General features: G+C 43.8%; 1 protein-coding gene across 2 annotated transcripts in view; it reads left to right on the top strand.

Moving 5' to 3' along the window:
* The window catches only part of vat1l (vesicle amine transport 1-like), a 195,330-nt gene that overhangs the window by 169,220 nt on the left and 10,014 nt on the right, over positions 1 to 16,096 (top strand). For both annotated transcript variants that reach the window (XM_041191346.1, XM_041191347.1), the window contains exon 8: positions 11,513 to 11,596. In XM_041191346.1, the coding sequence (XP_041047280.1) occupies positions 11,513 to 11,596 (84 nt within the window). The remainder of the gene's footprint in view (positions 1 to 11,512; positions 11,597 to 16,096) is intronic.

Here is a 16,096-nt window from a genome sequence, read left to right as displayed (position 1 = left end):
TCCCCTATTTCTCCCTGTGCTTGCTGGCTCCCTGTCAAGCAACATCTTGACTTTAAAATTCTCATCCTTGTTTTCAAGTCCCTCCACGGCCTTGCCTTTCTTTATCTCTGTAATCTCTTCCACCCCAAGAACCCTTCACGATATCTCTGTTGTTCTAATTCTGGCTTCTTAACCATCCCTGATTTTAATTCCTCCATCATTGCTTCCCACCCTTTCAGTTGCCTAGGCCCTGAGCTCAGGAAAACCCTCCCTGAACCTCTCCATCACTCCATCTCGTTTTTCTCCCTTAATACGTTTCTTAAAACCTACCTCTTTGGTCATCTGATCTATGTAGCTTGGTGTCACATTTTGTTCCTGTGAAGCACCTTGGGATGCTTCATTACTTAAAAGATGCTATATAAATTTAAATTGTGGTTTTTGTTGCTGTTTGAGCACTGTGTGCAGTTTTGGTGTCTGTACCTGAGGAAGGAAGGATATACTTGCTTTGCAGGTGGTACAGTGAATATTCGCTCAATTGTATCTTGGAATGTGGGAGTTGCCTTATGATGAGAGGCTGAGTAAATTGGGCCCATATTCTTTGGAGTTTGAAGGTTTTTAGAACCTAAATTTGGCGTGGCCTAGCTGCTGTTACTTATCTTTCTGTCCTACATCACAGTGAAAGAATTAGTTCCTGTTCCTCTACACTTTCCTTGAACATTTCAAACTTCCCTTTAAAAGAAATCCATCAAGCCTCCTGCCTCTGTTTTTGATGGTGCGTTCATGTCTAAGCACCTCTTTGTTATATTAAAAAAAAACTTCAGTTAACCTCTCTAACTCCATTTAAAGGAACACTAACTGTGATGTAGGACAGAAAGTTAAGTAACAGCACCTAGGCCACGCCAAATTTAGGTTCTAAAAACCTTCAGGTTTTGGACGGAAGGGAAGACTGAGGGTTCCTGATACAATAGTTACCTTCCTTGGCAAAACTCGACAGGACTGGGCTGAATAATGCTTCACACCCCATGTGGGAATTGATTAACTGCAGAGATCACTGTAGTTCTCTCTTCCTGCCCTCCCTTTGCATAGGCCCTCATTTACATATCAAACTTTCTTCTTGCAATAATACTTCACAGTCTAGCAACTTAAGGCAGTCACATCCAGAAAATTCCCTAATTGCAGCTTGGGAACAGTAGGTCAATTGTCCAGGTTAATGGAGCCTTGTGTTATATTTAGCACGCACTGGGTACCACAACAATTTGCTTAATTGAAGGTGAAGTAAACAGGTTTCTTAGCCACCCATTTGAATGTGTTTCTGTTCTGTCTAGAGCTGAGATAATTAGATGCTGAATTAAAGCCTCATAATTAATGAATTAATCAAAGACCATCCCAACTTCATTTAATCTTGTATAGTCACATTGCTTGCTAATTAAACCCTTTGCCTGAATATTAAGTAGAACATTATCACAAACACACACACACCCACAGATGCCAGGAACAAAACAATGAGATTTTTGCATTAGTAATGATTTCCAAGTAGTGGTGTTGTAGGCTGGCCGAGTTGTGCTATTAATGATCGAGTCGATCTACAGACACTTCTTGGGTGGAAATGTTGGGCAAGATCTTTAGATTGGCGAATGGGGGTGGGGTCCGCTCGCCGACAGGTAAAATGACGTAGGATGATGCTGGGATGAACTCCCGATGTCACCCTGCGTCATTTCCATTTCCAGGTCAGCGGGGGTGCGGCCGAGTCAGCTAAGTGCCCGTCGACCTGTCAACGGCCCATTGAGGCCATTAATAAAACAATTTTGGTCATTGACAGGGCTGCCCGTCCAACGTTAAGGTTGGCGGGCAGGCTGGGAGCCCTGGCGGGCTTCAGGAAAAGCACAAAACCTCATCCACGGGGTGGGATGAGGTTTCATGAGAGCTTTTAAATAGTTAATAAAGGTTTGAGTTAAAGTGATGGACACGTCCCAACTCATGTGACAGTGTCACATGTGTGGGGACATGTCCGGGAAATTTTTTAAACATGTTTAATAAAAGTTTTAATTCTGAGCCGATCTCCCTGAGGCAGCACTTAGCCTCAGGGAGATCAGTGCACTGTTTTGTGCGCATAAGCCTTAATTGGCCCGCCCACTTAAAATGGCAGTGTGGGGGCGCCAATCAGAGGCACGCTTGCTCGCGCCCGCTCCTGCACTTCCCCTCCCCCCCCCCACCGGGGTGGCGGGGTGGGGGGGGGGATTCTACCCCTTAAGTTTATTTACAATGTACTAAGCAGCAACTACATGTGTAGTTTCAAATCCAACTCTAGCTCTATGCTGACTACCTGAGGTAGCCCGCGCTACTCTTCTACTGGTTACTACAGATCATGTGATCTTCCTTAACAAGTATTATTTTTAAAGGTACATTACACACTAAATAAAACCATAATTACTACATTCCTCCTCCTTTAACTAGGTTATACATATTATATTTACGAGTATATATTTTTCAAGACAATATAATATTTACACTGGGTAAGGAATTTACAAGTTGAATCTTTCAGGTGGTTTCCTGGTACGTGAAGGAGCTCCACTCCTTCAGATTCTTTGTCAGGAACCTCCTTTTCTGGAGTTGCCTGAACATCAGGTGTTTTGGTGGGCATTTGCAGTTCTGTATCCTCAACTCTTACAGGAACATCAGACATATCAGTCCTGGGTTGAGTATCCTCAACAAAATGCAGACCTGGTCATGGTCACTGGTGGAACCAAATCTTGATGATTTGTCTTTCTCTTCCTTAAATGGTCCATATGTTTATGGATGATCTGGCCTTCCATCTCCATGTGGTCCAGTCACTGCACTTATTTCACCCAGTAACCACTTTGGTCCTTTCCCAAAGTTCTTCACATATACCAGCTTGCAGTTCCTCACATGACTGTGCCATTCGTGTCTAGCTTTCTGACTTCCCTGACTCCTTTCCACCTTCTCCTCTAAATTCGGCATTATTAAGCTCAATCTCGCCCTGAGAAGGCGTTTCATCAATAACTCCACAGGTGTTATTGTTGTGTGAGAGGTAGTCCTGGTTGTCAAGGATTTGCAGTTAGCTTTCTCATGCCAGCCTTGAACTTTTGAACCGCCCTTTCAGCCAGTCGGTTTGAGGAAGGGTGGGTACAGTGCAGTTTTCACATGAGTGATAACATAGAGGCTGATAAACCATTCAAACTCAGCACTCATAAATGCCGTGCCATTATTGGAAACGACTACTTCTGGTAGTCTGTGAATGGCAAAACTCTTGACGTAGTTTCTCAATTGTAGTGGCTGACGTTGATGACTTCACCTCATATATGTCCAACCATTCTGAATGGGCATTGACAATGAGCAGGAACATTGTTCCCCAGAAAGGTCCAACATAGTCAATGTGTAACTACACCCAGGGTCTACCTGGCCACTCCAATGGCTGTAATGGAGCTGTCACCGGCAACTTTTGCAGTTGCTGACATTGCACACAGTGCTTTACTAAACTTTCTATTTCACCATCCATCCCAGACCACCATAGATAGCAATGTGTTATGGTCTTCATTTGGGAAATTGCTGGATGGGCACTGTGTAGCTCAATTAAAGGTGGCTCCCTTCCCTTTGGAGGAACCATCACTCATGCTCCCCGCAATAAGATGCCATCCTGGCTGGTTGTTTCATGTCATCTGTTGAAGTAAGGTTTCATTTCATCAGATACGGGCTCCTGTGACTAACCATGCAGCACTTGTTCCCATACTTGAGATAGGACTGGGTCCCAAGTTGTCCAGTCTCAGATCTGTCAAGCACATACTGGCAAGGAATCTAAGAAATTTAACAGTAAAACAAGTTCCTGTGGAACTGGGACGTGCTCATCATCATTTTCCTTAAGGCAAATTACTAAGGGCATCAGCGTTTGCGATTTGTTTGCCAGGCCTATGTATGAAAATGTATTCATCTGCTGCCAGAATTAAAGCCCATCATTGTATTCTTGCTGCGACTATTGGTAGTAAACCCTTGTCCTCACTAAACAATTCTAGCAGTGGTTTGTGTTCATAAAATGGAGGCTGTGTATGTACTGATTAAAATTCTTGACAACAGAGATGATGGATAGGCCTTCTTTCTCCATCTGCGAGTATCCCCTTTCCGTTGTGGTGAGCGGTCTTGATAAGTAACCTATTGGCCGTCCTGTGCTGTCGTGCATCTGATGAGAGAGTATTGCTCCCTCTCCGTGGGGAGATGCATCACACGTCAGCACCAATTCTTTCGTCCGACCATAATGCACTAATAGATTGGACGAGTGCAACAATTGTTTCACCTTTATGAAAGCTCCTTTCTGGGGCACCAGTGTTGGTTCTTTTTGAGTAGAGAATGCAAGGGGCCGGCACTGTAGACAAATTGGATAAGAATCGCCCATAATAGTTGATCATTCCAAGCAATGATTTGAGCTCTGAGATGTTCTTTGGTGCAGGTGCCTCTCCTATGGCTCTCACTTCCTCCTCAACCGGGTGGAGGCCCTGTGAATTTACCCGGTGACCCAAATAGATTACCTCCCTCGCTTGGAACGTGCACTTTTCTTTTTTTTTAAAGCAGTCCAGCCTGCAAGGAAAGTTTTAAGATTGCTTCTAAGTTTGCCAAATGCTCTTTTTCAGTGAATCCTGTCACCAATACTTCATCTAAATAGACTACAACCTAGGGCAGTCCCTGCAGTAAGCTTTCCATTGTTCTCTGAAAGATGGCACAAGTGGAGGAGACACTGAAAGGCAATAATGTATATTGGTACAACCCTTTGTGGATATTAATTGTGACAAATTCCTGGGAGGAATTATCCAACTCTAGTTGTTGATGAGCATGACTCACGTCAAGCTTTGTGTACATTGTCCCTCCTGCCAGCCGGGCATACGGGTCTTTGATTTTGGGAATGGGGTGCCTGTCCAGCTTAGCTACTTTATTAACTGTCAGTTTGTAGTCTCCACAAATTCGGACGCTTTGGTCAGGTTTAAGGATGGGGCCTATGGGTGCTGCCCATCCTGAGAACTGAACAGGTTGTATAACACCCAGTTTCTCTAGTCTGTTCAGTTCAATGTTGACCTTTTCTCGCAGGCCATATGGCTGGACTCGCCTTCATGAAGCGAGGGGTTGCTTCCGGATCCACGTGAACCTTGGCCTGCAGGGCCTGGATTTTCCCCAGTTTGTCCCTAAAGACAGTGGCGTACCTTCTAAGTGGCTCTGGTAGTCCATTTGCTCTCAACTGGAAAATTTCAGCCCATTCTAACTTAATCTCCTTTAACCAATTTCGCCCAGGAGGCTTGGCTCTTCACCTGCTACCACCATCAAGGGTAGCTTTGCCAACTGGCTTCCATAATGGAATCTGCACTTTCCATGGCCAGCACTATGTCTAGCGCCTTCTTGAAATCCAGATTCACTTCGGACAATAATCTTTTCTGAATAGTGTCCTCTTTCACGCCACATACTAAACGATTTTTCAGAGCCATACTGAACTCGCAATGTTCCATTAGCTGCTTCAAATTTGCCATGTAGCTTGTGATTGTCTCACCAGGACTCTAATTCACGAATTAAATCTGAACCTCTGCATTGTGACAGAGGGCTTTCGTTGAAAGTGATCCTTCACGAGGTCCACCAATTCATCAAAATTCTTTAAATCTGGGGCACTGGGTGCTGTCAAATGTTGAATCAAACTGTAGGTTTTGCTCCTACAAGTACTCAAAAGGATCGCTCACCTCTTTTCTTCCCCCATAATCTCATTTGCCTGGAAAAAGAACGTGAGGCATTCTATGTATTGAGACCAATTGTTTATGGCTGGTTCAAAGGGAACAATTCTCCCAAATTGTGGCATTTTGAGAGGGGATAACTTCTTCAATTCTAACGGAGATTGCTACTTACAATCACTGGGCAAGGTACAGTGCCAATTTCTTTCTAATTTGATTTCTTCTGTTCAATCCTGTTTTATCCTCATCGCCAGTTTGTTGTAGGGTAGCCAAGTTATACGGTTAATGATAGAGTTGATCTGCAGACACTTCTTGGGTGGGAACATTAAGTTTATTTACAATATACTCAGCAGCAACTACACATTTGCTTTCAACTCCAACTCTAACTCTACACTGACTGCCTGAGGTAGCCCATGCTACTCTCCTATTGGTTACTGCAGATCATGTGATCTTCCTTAACATGTATTATTCTTAAAGGTACGTTACACACTAAATAACACCATAATTACTACAAGTGGCATCCTTGAACTTTCTCTTGAGACTTCCTGCACTCATCATCACACGGACCAGGAACCTCATACCCAACTGCAGTTATAGCATAATTACTTATTCTGTTGTGAATTTTGCACTTTTTACACTGGAGTATGTATACAGAGGTTGGTATTTGAAGCACTGCTCTTTTTAATATATATTAATGACCTGGACTTGGGCATAGAGGCATCATTTCAAAGTTTGCAGATGGCGCAGAGATCAGTAAGCAGTGGAGAATAGTATCAGATGTCAAGAAGTCCTTGACGGAACGGGGAGATAAACAGATCTATGCAAGAATACACTCAGTATAGAGAAAGATAAAATGCATTTTGGAAGGACGGATGTTGAGAGGCAGTATAAACTAAATGCAATTTTGACAGACCTGGACGGTGGGACAGTTTTTGAAGTTGCACAATTGTAATGGTAAATCTAAAATTGCTCCTCATGGTCTTATGAATGATCGTTATCATCATTTGAATGATACAGCGCAGAAGAAGGCCATCCAGCCCACCTTGCCTGTTGCACATGGTAGTGAAACCCCTGCAACGAACTCGTCACTTGAGGGGGATCCTGCCGTGCTGTAAAGTGAGGTCCCCGCTCCTTCATTAATGATCTCAACAGGCTGCGACTAATGGCAAAATCAGACAGCCGAGACCGTGCCTGCCAAGAATCAAATGGCGTGCAAGTGTGAGACTTCAAACGGGTAAAGTAAGGGGAACTCTCCGGTTCCCACGGTGAAGGTAAAGTGGAACCAGGCCAGTCTCTGCAATGGAGCACCACACGAGAAATAGGAGCAGGAGTATACGGGTGGTCAAGCCTGCTCCACCTTTCACTATGATGGTACATGCTCTTGGGCTTCAACGCCGCTTTCCCTGCCGCTCATCATATCCCTTGATTCTCTGAGAGGTCAAACAATCCTAGGTTGCAGCCGGAAATCATAGTGAAACAGGTGGAGGGATTCAGTACATTTTCACCTTCGAGGCATGGGTGGATTCTGGCTGAACAGGTTGTCTATCCGCCAATTTTTCTGCCAACTCCAGCATGATGCCACCACTAAATACATCTTCCCTTCACCCCCCCCCCCCCCTCCCCCCGGCGGCATTCCGTAGGGATCGTTTCCTCCGGGACACCCTGGTTCACTCCTCCATCACCCCCTACTCCTCAACCCCCACCTATGTCACCTCCCCATGCCCACACAAAAGAGGCACACCTGCCCCTTCACTTCCTCTCTCCTCACCGTCCAAGGGCCCAAACACTCCTTTCAAGTGAAGCAATATTTCACTTGCATTTCCCCCAACTTAGTCTACTGCATTTGTTGCTCCCAATGCGGTCTCCTCTACATTGGAGAGACCAAACGTAAATTGGGCGACTGCTTTGCAGAACACCTGCGGTCTGTCCGCAAGAAAGACCTAAACCTCCCTGTCACTTGCCATTTTAACATTCCACCCTGCTCTCTTGCCCACATGTCTGTCCTTGGCCAGCTGCATTGTTCCAGTGAAGCCCAACGCAAACTGGAGGAATAGCACCTCATCTTCTGACTAGGCACTTTACAGCCTTCCAGACTGAATATTGAATTCAACAACTTTAGATCTTGAACTCCCTCCTCCATCCCCACCCCCTTTCCGTTTCTTCCCCCTTCCTTTTGTTTTTTCCAATAATTTATATAGATTTTTCTTTTCCCATCTATTTCCATTATTTTTAAATCTTTTATGCCTTGCTAGTCTTTCCACCCCACCCCCACAAGAGCTGTACCTTGAGTGCCCTGCCATCCATTCTTAATTAGCACATTCGTTTAGATAATATCACCACCTTCAACACCTCTTTGTTCTTTTGTCTGTGACATCTTTTGATTATCTGTTCCTATCACTGCTTGCTTGTCCCTACAACCACACCACCACCCCCCCACTTCTCTCCCCCCCCACCCAACCCCCCGCGTACCCCACTTTAAACCAGCTTATATTTCACCCCTCTCCTTATATGCACTCAGTTCTGTTGAAGGGTCATGAGGACTCGAAACGTCAACTCTTTTCTTCTCCAGCGATGCTGCCAGACCTGCTGAGTTCTTCCAGGTAATTCTGTTTTTGTTTTGGATTTCCAGCATCCGCAGTTTTTTGTTTTTATCTCTGTTTTTTTTTTGTTTTTGTCAGGTTGTCTGTCTGTTGTACTGAAGATGAAAACTGATCCCAGGATGTTGCTACCTGGTTTAATGTTTTTTTTTCCAAAAAAAGTAAACCCGAATTTTTCAAAAAATCGGACAATTGATCATGGTGACCCACCTGAGGAGGGAAATTTTAAATACAAAAATTTTAACCCAACCCATCCATCAAGAAACTGATAGGGTCAAGGGCAATGGAGAATAATATTAAGCACGGTGACAATCCACCTCCTCACCCCATCTGGTCAGTTTAGTTAAAATCATGCTGTAATGAAGCAGCAAGTTCCCAGCCAGCTCCGCATGAGACTGTGCAACAACCAAGAAGTACCACCCATGTTGTCCCCTTTAAGATATGGCACCTGCATGGCATGCAAAAACAATTTAAAGGTACCTTGCATTCAAATGATCAGGCTGCACACAGCTAAAAAATGTTTTTTTTTTCACTATTCATTTACAGGATGTGGGCTTTGCTGGCTAGGCCAGCATTTATTGCCCATCCCTAATTGCATTTACTGCGGGTCTGGAGCCACATGTAGGCCAGACCAGGTAAGGACGGCAGATTTCCTTCCCTAAAGGACATTAGTGAACCAGATGGGTTTTTACAACAATCGATAATGGTTTCAGACTTTTATTGAACTCAAATTTCACCATCTGCTGTGCATTACCATAGACCCAGGGCATTACGCTGAGACTCTGGAATACCAGTCCAGTGACAATACCACGAGGCCATTGCCTCCCTCCAATTGCCCTAGTTGCCCATGAGAAGGTGGTGGTGAGCTGCCTTCTTGAACTGCTGCAGCCTCTGTGGTGTAGGCACACCCACAGTGCTGTTACGGAGGGAGTTCCAGGATTTTGACCCAGGGACAGTGAAGGAACGGCGATATATTTCCAAGTCAGAATGGTGAGTGACTTGGAGGGGAACTTCCGGGTGGTGTTCCCATCTATCTGCTGCCCTTGTACTTCTAGATGATAGTGGTCATGGGTTCGGAAGGTGCTGCCTAAGGACCCTTGGTGAGTTTATTTCGTGCATTTTGTAGATGGTGCGCACTGCTGCCACTATGCATCAATGTTAGAGGGTGTGAACGTTTGTGGATGAGGTGCAAATCAAGCAGGCTGCTTTGTCCTGGATGGTGTCAAGCTTCTTGAGTGTTGTTGGAGTTGCACTCATCCAGACAAGTGGGGAGAATTCCATCACACTCCTGACTTGTGCCTTGTAGAAGGTGAACAAGCTTTAGGGAGTCAAGAAGTAAGTTACTCACCGCAGGACTCCTAGCCTCTGACCTGCTCTTGTAGCCACAGTATTTATATGGTTAGTCCAGTTCAGTTTCTGGTCAATAGTTAAAAAGGGCATTGGTATACATTTACAGTGATTCCTACATTACACATGATAGCGATCTAGCTGTCTGCATCAGAATGGTGAAACTTGGCTTCTGAAAGGAATTTGGTCATTTAAGGTTTTGAGTTATTTTTAATAATAGTTGGTGTGGGCTTCCATTGCTGTTTTTCATCCCCTTCAAACTGACCTAATCCCTGATTCCTCAGTTTTCAGCTAAGTAGTACTTTACATCGAGTTGTGGTGAGGGATATAGGAGGGCAAAGGCACAGTGAAAACTGACAAATATAGAATTAAATCACACAACACAGAAGGAGGCCATTCAGCCTGTTTTGTGCATTCCAGCTTTTTGAAAGTGCTGTCCAGTTAGTCCCATTCCCCATCTCATTCCCCTGTAGTCCAGCAATTTCTCTCCCTCATCAAGTATATGCTTGGTCTTGATATATGGGCCTGAATTTCAGGCCATCATCTGTGTCAGAATGGAGGTGAGCCAAAGGAAAAAATGGTGGAAGGGATGCAGATGCAGAAGTCCTAGCCCCGTTTCTAGCACTGCATATTTTCATCGTTGCAGGCTCAGGGTGCAGATAGTAAGCCTGCACCATGCACTCCCAACCTGCCAGGCTCCAATGGGGGTAGGCATCTCATAGCCAACCCCCTCCCTGCAGTTTTCGTTACAGCAGACTTGCTTCTTGATGACTCATTGTTCATGTCTGCTTGGGGGAGTTGAGAACCTTCGCCTGGGTTCTGGAATCTTTGGAAAGGTAAGTTTTTAAAAGGTCTTATGCATACCCTTTCATGTCCATTCTATGTCCACCATGCCACCTTGATGCCCTCCATGGCCCTTCCATGCCCACTTACCCAGTAGACACTATGTACAGAAACAATGAGACATATATTACCAATGACAAGTGTTGAATTGCTGAACAAAAAAACACATTTCGAAATCTGCTTTGAAAATAAATTACTATAGCTACAACCCTAGGAAAGTGTTAATCAAACAGTGCCATTATATTATCAGTAACAGCAGCTTTACCCACTTCACACCTCTTAATCTTGTCCAAACAAACATACAGACACTGGCAAGAGAGATCACAGAAAGATTAACTTGGTATAACCTCATAACAGTGTTAATCAAGCAAAGCAAACACCCGACTTCCACCTGTAAAACGAACCCCCACTGAGCTAATCCATTAGTGAGTCTTGAAACTCAGCCAAGCATTCATAATTAACCCACCTGGGAACTGTATCAACAGAAACAGATTGTCAGACATCTGATTCTTTACCAGACACTCTTTACCCAAAGAGTGGTGAGAATGTGGAACTCACTACCACAGGGAATTATTTGAAGTGAATAGTTTGGCTGCATTTAAGAGGAAGCTTGATAAGTATATGAGGGAGAAGAAAATAAAGGGCTATGATGATAGATTTAAATGAAAAAAGATTAGAGAAGGCTCAAATAGTGCATAACCACCAGCATGGTCTGGTTGGACTGAATGGCTTGTTTGTCTGCTATGTAATGTTACATAAGTTTTTATTGATGGGATTTTTTTTTTCTGAATTGATAATGTAGCGATGTGACCTTCATGGAAACCAAGGATACATATGGACTACTTCTGTATTATGGAACATTAATGATCTGGAAATGTCCACCCATTACATAACTGTTGAGCAGGTCGTAGGATTTGCTTGTTACTGACCTGGAATTTATATTCAAGAATCATTACAGGTCTGCTATTCCTAAGGATTAATTCAGGCTCTCTTCCTAAAGGAACTCATGTCTCTGTCTATTATTTACAGGTGAAGGAAGCCATGCAGAGAATCCATGACAGAGGGAACATAGGAAAACTCATACTGGATGTTGAAAAATCCCCAACTCCCTTGGTAAGTGAGTCTAGGCCCATGAAATATTGAAGGAAATATACCCAAAGTTATGATGTCCAGGAGAAAAATCAACGTGTGTGTTCTGGGTTCATGTTGCTGGCGGAACTGATTAGTTCCACTGTTGATAAAAAATGGAGTCTCCATCTGAAAGCTCATTAGATAATGAAGCCTGTAGAAAAACGTTAAAATGTCAATAATACCTGGAGTTCTTCAGCGAAGATCCTTGGGCAGTTAAAGGTTTGAATGCTGTTGTGGATTAGCCTGTTTACCTCTGTGATGGTTGGATTTAACTAGGGTTTCCAACCCTTCAGGAACGTTGTGGAGTCTCCAGGAATTGGAGACTAATCTCCAGGATGGTGCCACAAGCAACCCAGGAGAAAAATTCCAGGAGTATTGAAATAAATTGAGTTTTATTTTCATTTTCTTTAAACACCTTATTACAGTCCTGGACCAGACCCCCAAATCTTTGGTACAACCTGGTTAGGGACCAGAAATTTTTTTGTTTAATGTATACAAAGTTTGAGGTCCAAGGTATTTACTGAGAGAATAAAGGCACAAGATTTAACATGTTTTAAACAAACAAAATAAACTTTACTATACACAGTCAGAGAAGCAAAACAATTTATAATATCTATCTTATACTCTAACATTCACAATCAACATGAGGTATAAGGGAATTAACAGGAAAATTGTGGTCAAACACTCCACACTGCACAGTAAATGGCAAATGTGAGTAAGATAGATCCCACAGATTTCTTCGCAACCCATCCAGACATCAGTATCCACTGTGAGTTACACAATCTCATTAAAACTCTCTCTCTCATGAGAGATTCCAAATTTTCACTTTCGAATATCAAGTCTCTGAATTCCCTCAAAGTCACCCCAACTCAGACTGCCTTAAAATTGCTCACCTCCTAGAGTTTCAACCTCATCTCTCAAGACTACGTTCCCCTGGATTCCGGAGCCTGCACTCCAGCACCAACTCAGGGACAAAACTCCAGCTCTTCAGCCAGACCGAGCAGGACAGCACCTGCTGCAAAATGTTACCTTTGCCCCAACGGCCCACAGCACAGAGTCACCAACCTTTCACTGGCTTTTCAGCTCTCCAGGGCTTCTTCCAAGCCCTCACTACCTGTAGCCTGCCAACCCAGCTCTTCAGAGCTAACAACAGCACTTTTGCTGCATAGAGCTTCTTCTCCTGCTCCTGACTCTCTCTCTGACTAAAACTGACTGACCCTTGAACTGATCTTCACTGACCTTTGAACTCATCTGGCTGACCTATTAAAGCACTCCAAGAGAGTCCCACCCTCATTACTAGGCAGGATGAAATGTAATGAGTATAGGAATATCCTGTGCCCTGAATGTTAGTCTCCACAGGCGCTAGTTTACGAAACACACAGGGACAAAAAAATAATGATTTCATGACAACCTTCATTAGGTAATTATAAAAACTTTAGGGATTGAGTATGGCAGGGGGGAGGGAACAGGGGAAGTCCACTTGACGAACATACCAGTCGGGTAAGCAAGAGCCATCTCCAGTTGGCCTTGAATAGTCTAGGTGACTGAGGTGAACCAATGGTGGGACTGTAGGGGGCAGGTAATTTGAGTTGGTGGGGGTCATGTGATGAAATCTCTAGGTACACACTCAATCACTGTTGGCAATATTAAATCCAGCACAGATGAGTATGGGGAAATGTCTGTGTGCCTTTCCTTCCTTGCTGCCTTTTCCTTTCTTTTTCACATAGAACTATATAGAATAAACAGTAGAAAATCTGGCCATACAACCCAACCACGCCTTGCAGGCATTTTATGCTCCACTCAAGCCTCCTTCTATCTTTCTTTATCGAACTATCATTGTAACCCTCAATTCCCTTCTCCCTCATGTGCTTCTCTAGCTTCCCCTGAAATGCACCTCACTATTCACTTCAACCGCTCCCTGTAGTAGCAAGTTCCACATTCTCACCGCTGTTTGGATTGAAGTGGTTTCTTCTGAATTCTCTATTGGATTCCTTGGTGACTATCCTAATTGATGACCTCTAGTTATGCTCTTCCCCACAAGAGGAAACATTCTTTCCATATCAACTCTATCGAAACCTTTCTTCATTTAAAAGAACTACATTAGGTCACCCCTCAGCCTTTTCTTTCCAAGAGGGAAAAAACCCAACCTGTTCATTCTCTCCTAATAGGTATGTCCTCGCATTTCAGGTATCATCCTTGTAAATCTCTTTTGCACACTCTCTAGTTCCTCTTTATCCTTTTTATGATAGGGCAACCAGAATTGTACACAGTACTCCCAATGTAGCCCAGGGTTCAATACAAATTCAGCATTACTTCCTGCCTTTTCAATTTTATCCCTCTAGAAAAGAACCCTACTGCTTGGTTTGCTTTTTAATGGCCTTTTTAACCTGTTCCCCTACTTTGGTGATTTGTCTATTTGTACTCCATTTTGCTCCCCAATTAGATTCTTATTTTAATAATGTGACCTAATATTTTGCTTGTATCTCACATTTATCTGCCCAAATTATTTTGGCAATTATTTGCCAATTCTACAATCTAGTCGTATTCTTGTAATTTGTGGCAGTCCTCAGTATTGACCTTCCCTTTCTCCTCTCTCTTTTTCTGTTTCTCATTGTCGGCCTATCTTTATTCTTTTATTCCTCTAATTTTCCTTTAATTTTTTTCCCTTTTCTTGCTCTTTTACTCTCTCTCTCCTCTAAGGATTCAAAATATAATGACCACGACTTCAGCTGTTTAGGCTTAAACTCAAGAATTCTCTTGCTAAACCTCGACTTCTCTCTCCTCCTTTAAGACACTCCGTAATTTGACCAGCCTTTTAGTTAAAAGCAAAATACGGCGGATGCTGGAAATCTGAAACAAAAGCAAAAATTGCTGGAAGAACTCAGCAGGCCTGACAGCATCTGCGGAGAGAAAGACAGAGTTGATGTATCGAGTCCGTATGACACTTATTCAGAATTAAACAGAAGTAAAAATGTGGTGAAATGTATGCTGTTTAAGAGGGGTGGGATAGATGAAGCTGGATAGAGGGCCAGTGATAGGAGGAGGCAAAGGAGAGATTGCAAAAGGTTGAATGGGTGTTGATGGCGGTGATACTGGCTAAAAGAGGTGCTAATGGTGACATTAAGAGTAGAAAGCAGGATGAGCAAGTGACAGATGGCCCTAGTGGGGGTGGGGTGGGGGGAGGGGACGGTATGGGAAAAAAGATCAAAATAGGCTAAAAGTGAGAATAAAACAATGAATGGAAATAAATTTTAAAAATAATAATAAAAATAGGTGGGAAAAATATACATATAAAAATTTAAAAATAAATATTTGAAAAAAGGGGATCAAAAAGGGGTGAGGATGGAGGAGAGAGTTCATGGTCTTAAGTTGTTGAACTCAATATTCAGTCCGGAAGGCTGTAAAGTGCCCTTCGCATCTTCCCTTCACCACCTCCACCGCTCCCCCCACCCGCTGGCATTCCGCTTGTCCTCACTTTTCACCACACCAGCCTCCGCATTCAAAGGATCATCTTCCGCCATTCCCGCCAACTCCAGCATGATGCCACCACCAAAGACATCTTCCCCTCACACCACACCCCCCCCCCCTCCCCAGTCCCTGACACCCCCCGTCAGCATTCTGTATGGACCGTTCCCTCCAGGACACCCTGGTCCACTCCTCCATCACCCCCCAACACCTCAACCCCCTCCCACGGCACCTTCCCATGCAACAGCAGAAGGTGCAACACCTGCCCCTTTACTTCCCTCCTCCCCACCGTCCAAGGGCCCAAACATTCCTTTCAAGTGAAGCAGTATTTCACTTGCACTTCCCTTAATTTAGTCTACTGCATTCACTGCTCCCAATGCAGTTTCCTCTACATTGGAGAGACCAAACGCAGACCGGGTGACCACTTTGTAGAACACCTTGGGTCTGTCCGCAAGCATGACCCAGACCTCCCTGTCACTTGCCATTTCAACACACCACCCTGCTCTCATGCCCACATGTCTGTCCTTGGCCTGCTGCAATGTTCCAGTGAAGCTCAACGCAAACTGGAGGAACAGCACCTCATCTTCTGAATAGGCACTTTACAGCCTTCTGGACTGAATATTGAATTCAACAACTTTAGATCATGAACTGTCTCCTCTATCCTCACCCCTTTTTGGTCCCCTTTTTAAAAATAATTATTTTTTAATTTTTATGTCTATATATTTTTCCCACCTATTTTTATTATTATTATTTTAAAAATTTATTTCCATTCATTGTTTTATCCCCACCTTTTATCTAATTTCGATCTTTTCTCCCACACCACCCCTGCCCCCATCCCAGCCCCACTAGGGCCATCTGTCACTTGCTCATCCTGCTTTCTACTCTTAATGTCACCATTAGGACCTCCTTTAGCCAGTATCACCACCATCAACACCCCTTCGACCTTTTGTTTGACATAATTTGCAATCTCTCCTTTCCCTCTCCACCTGTCACTGGCCTTCTATCCAGCTTCACCTG

This window comes from Carcharodon carcharias, chromosome 7, assembly GCF_017639515.1.
Source record: "Carcharodon carcharias isolate sCarCar2 chromosome 7, sCarCar2.pri, whole genome shotgun sequence".
Lineage (NCBI taxonomy): Eukaryota > Metazoa > Chordata > Chondrichthyes > Lamniformes > Lamnidae > Carcharodon > Carcharodon carcharias.
This window is presented reverse-complemented; position numbering and strand designations above follow the sequence as displayed.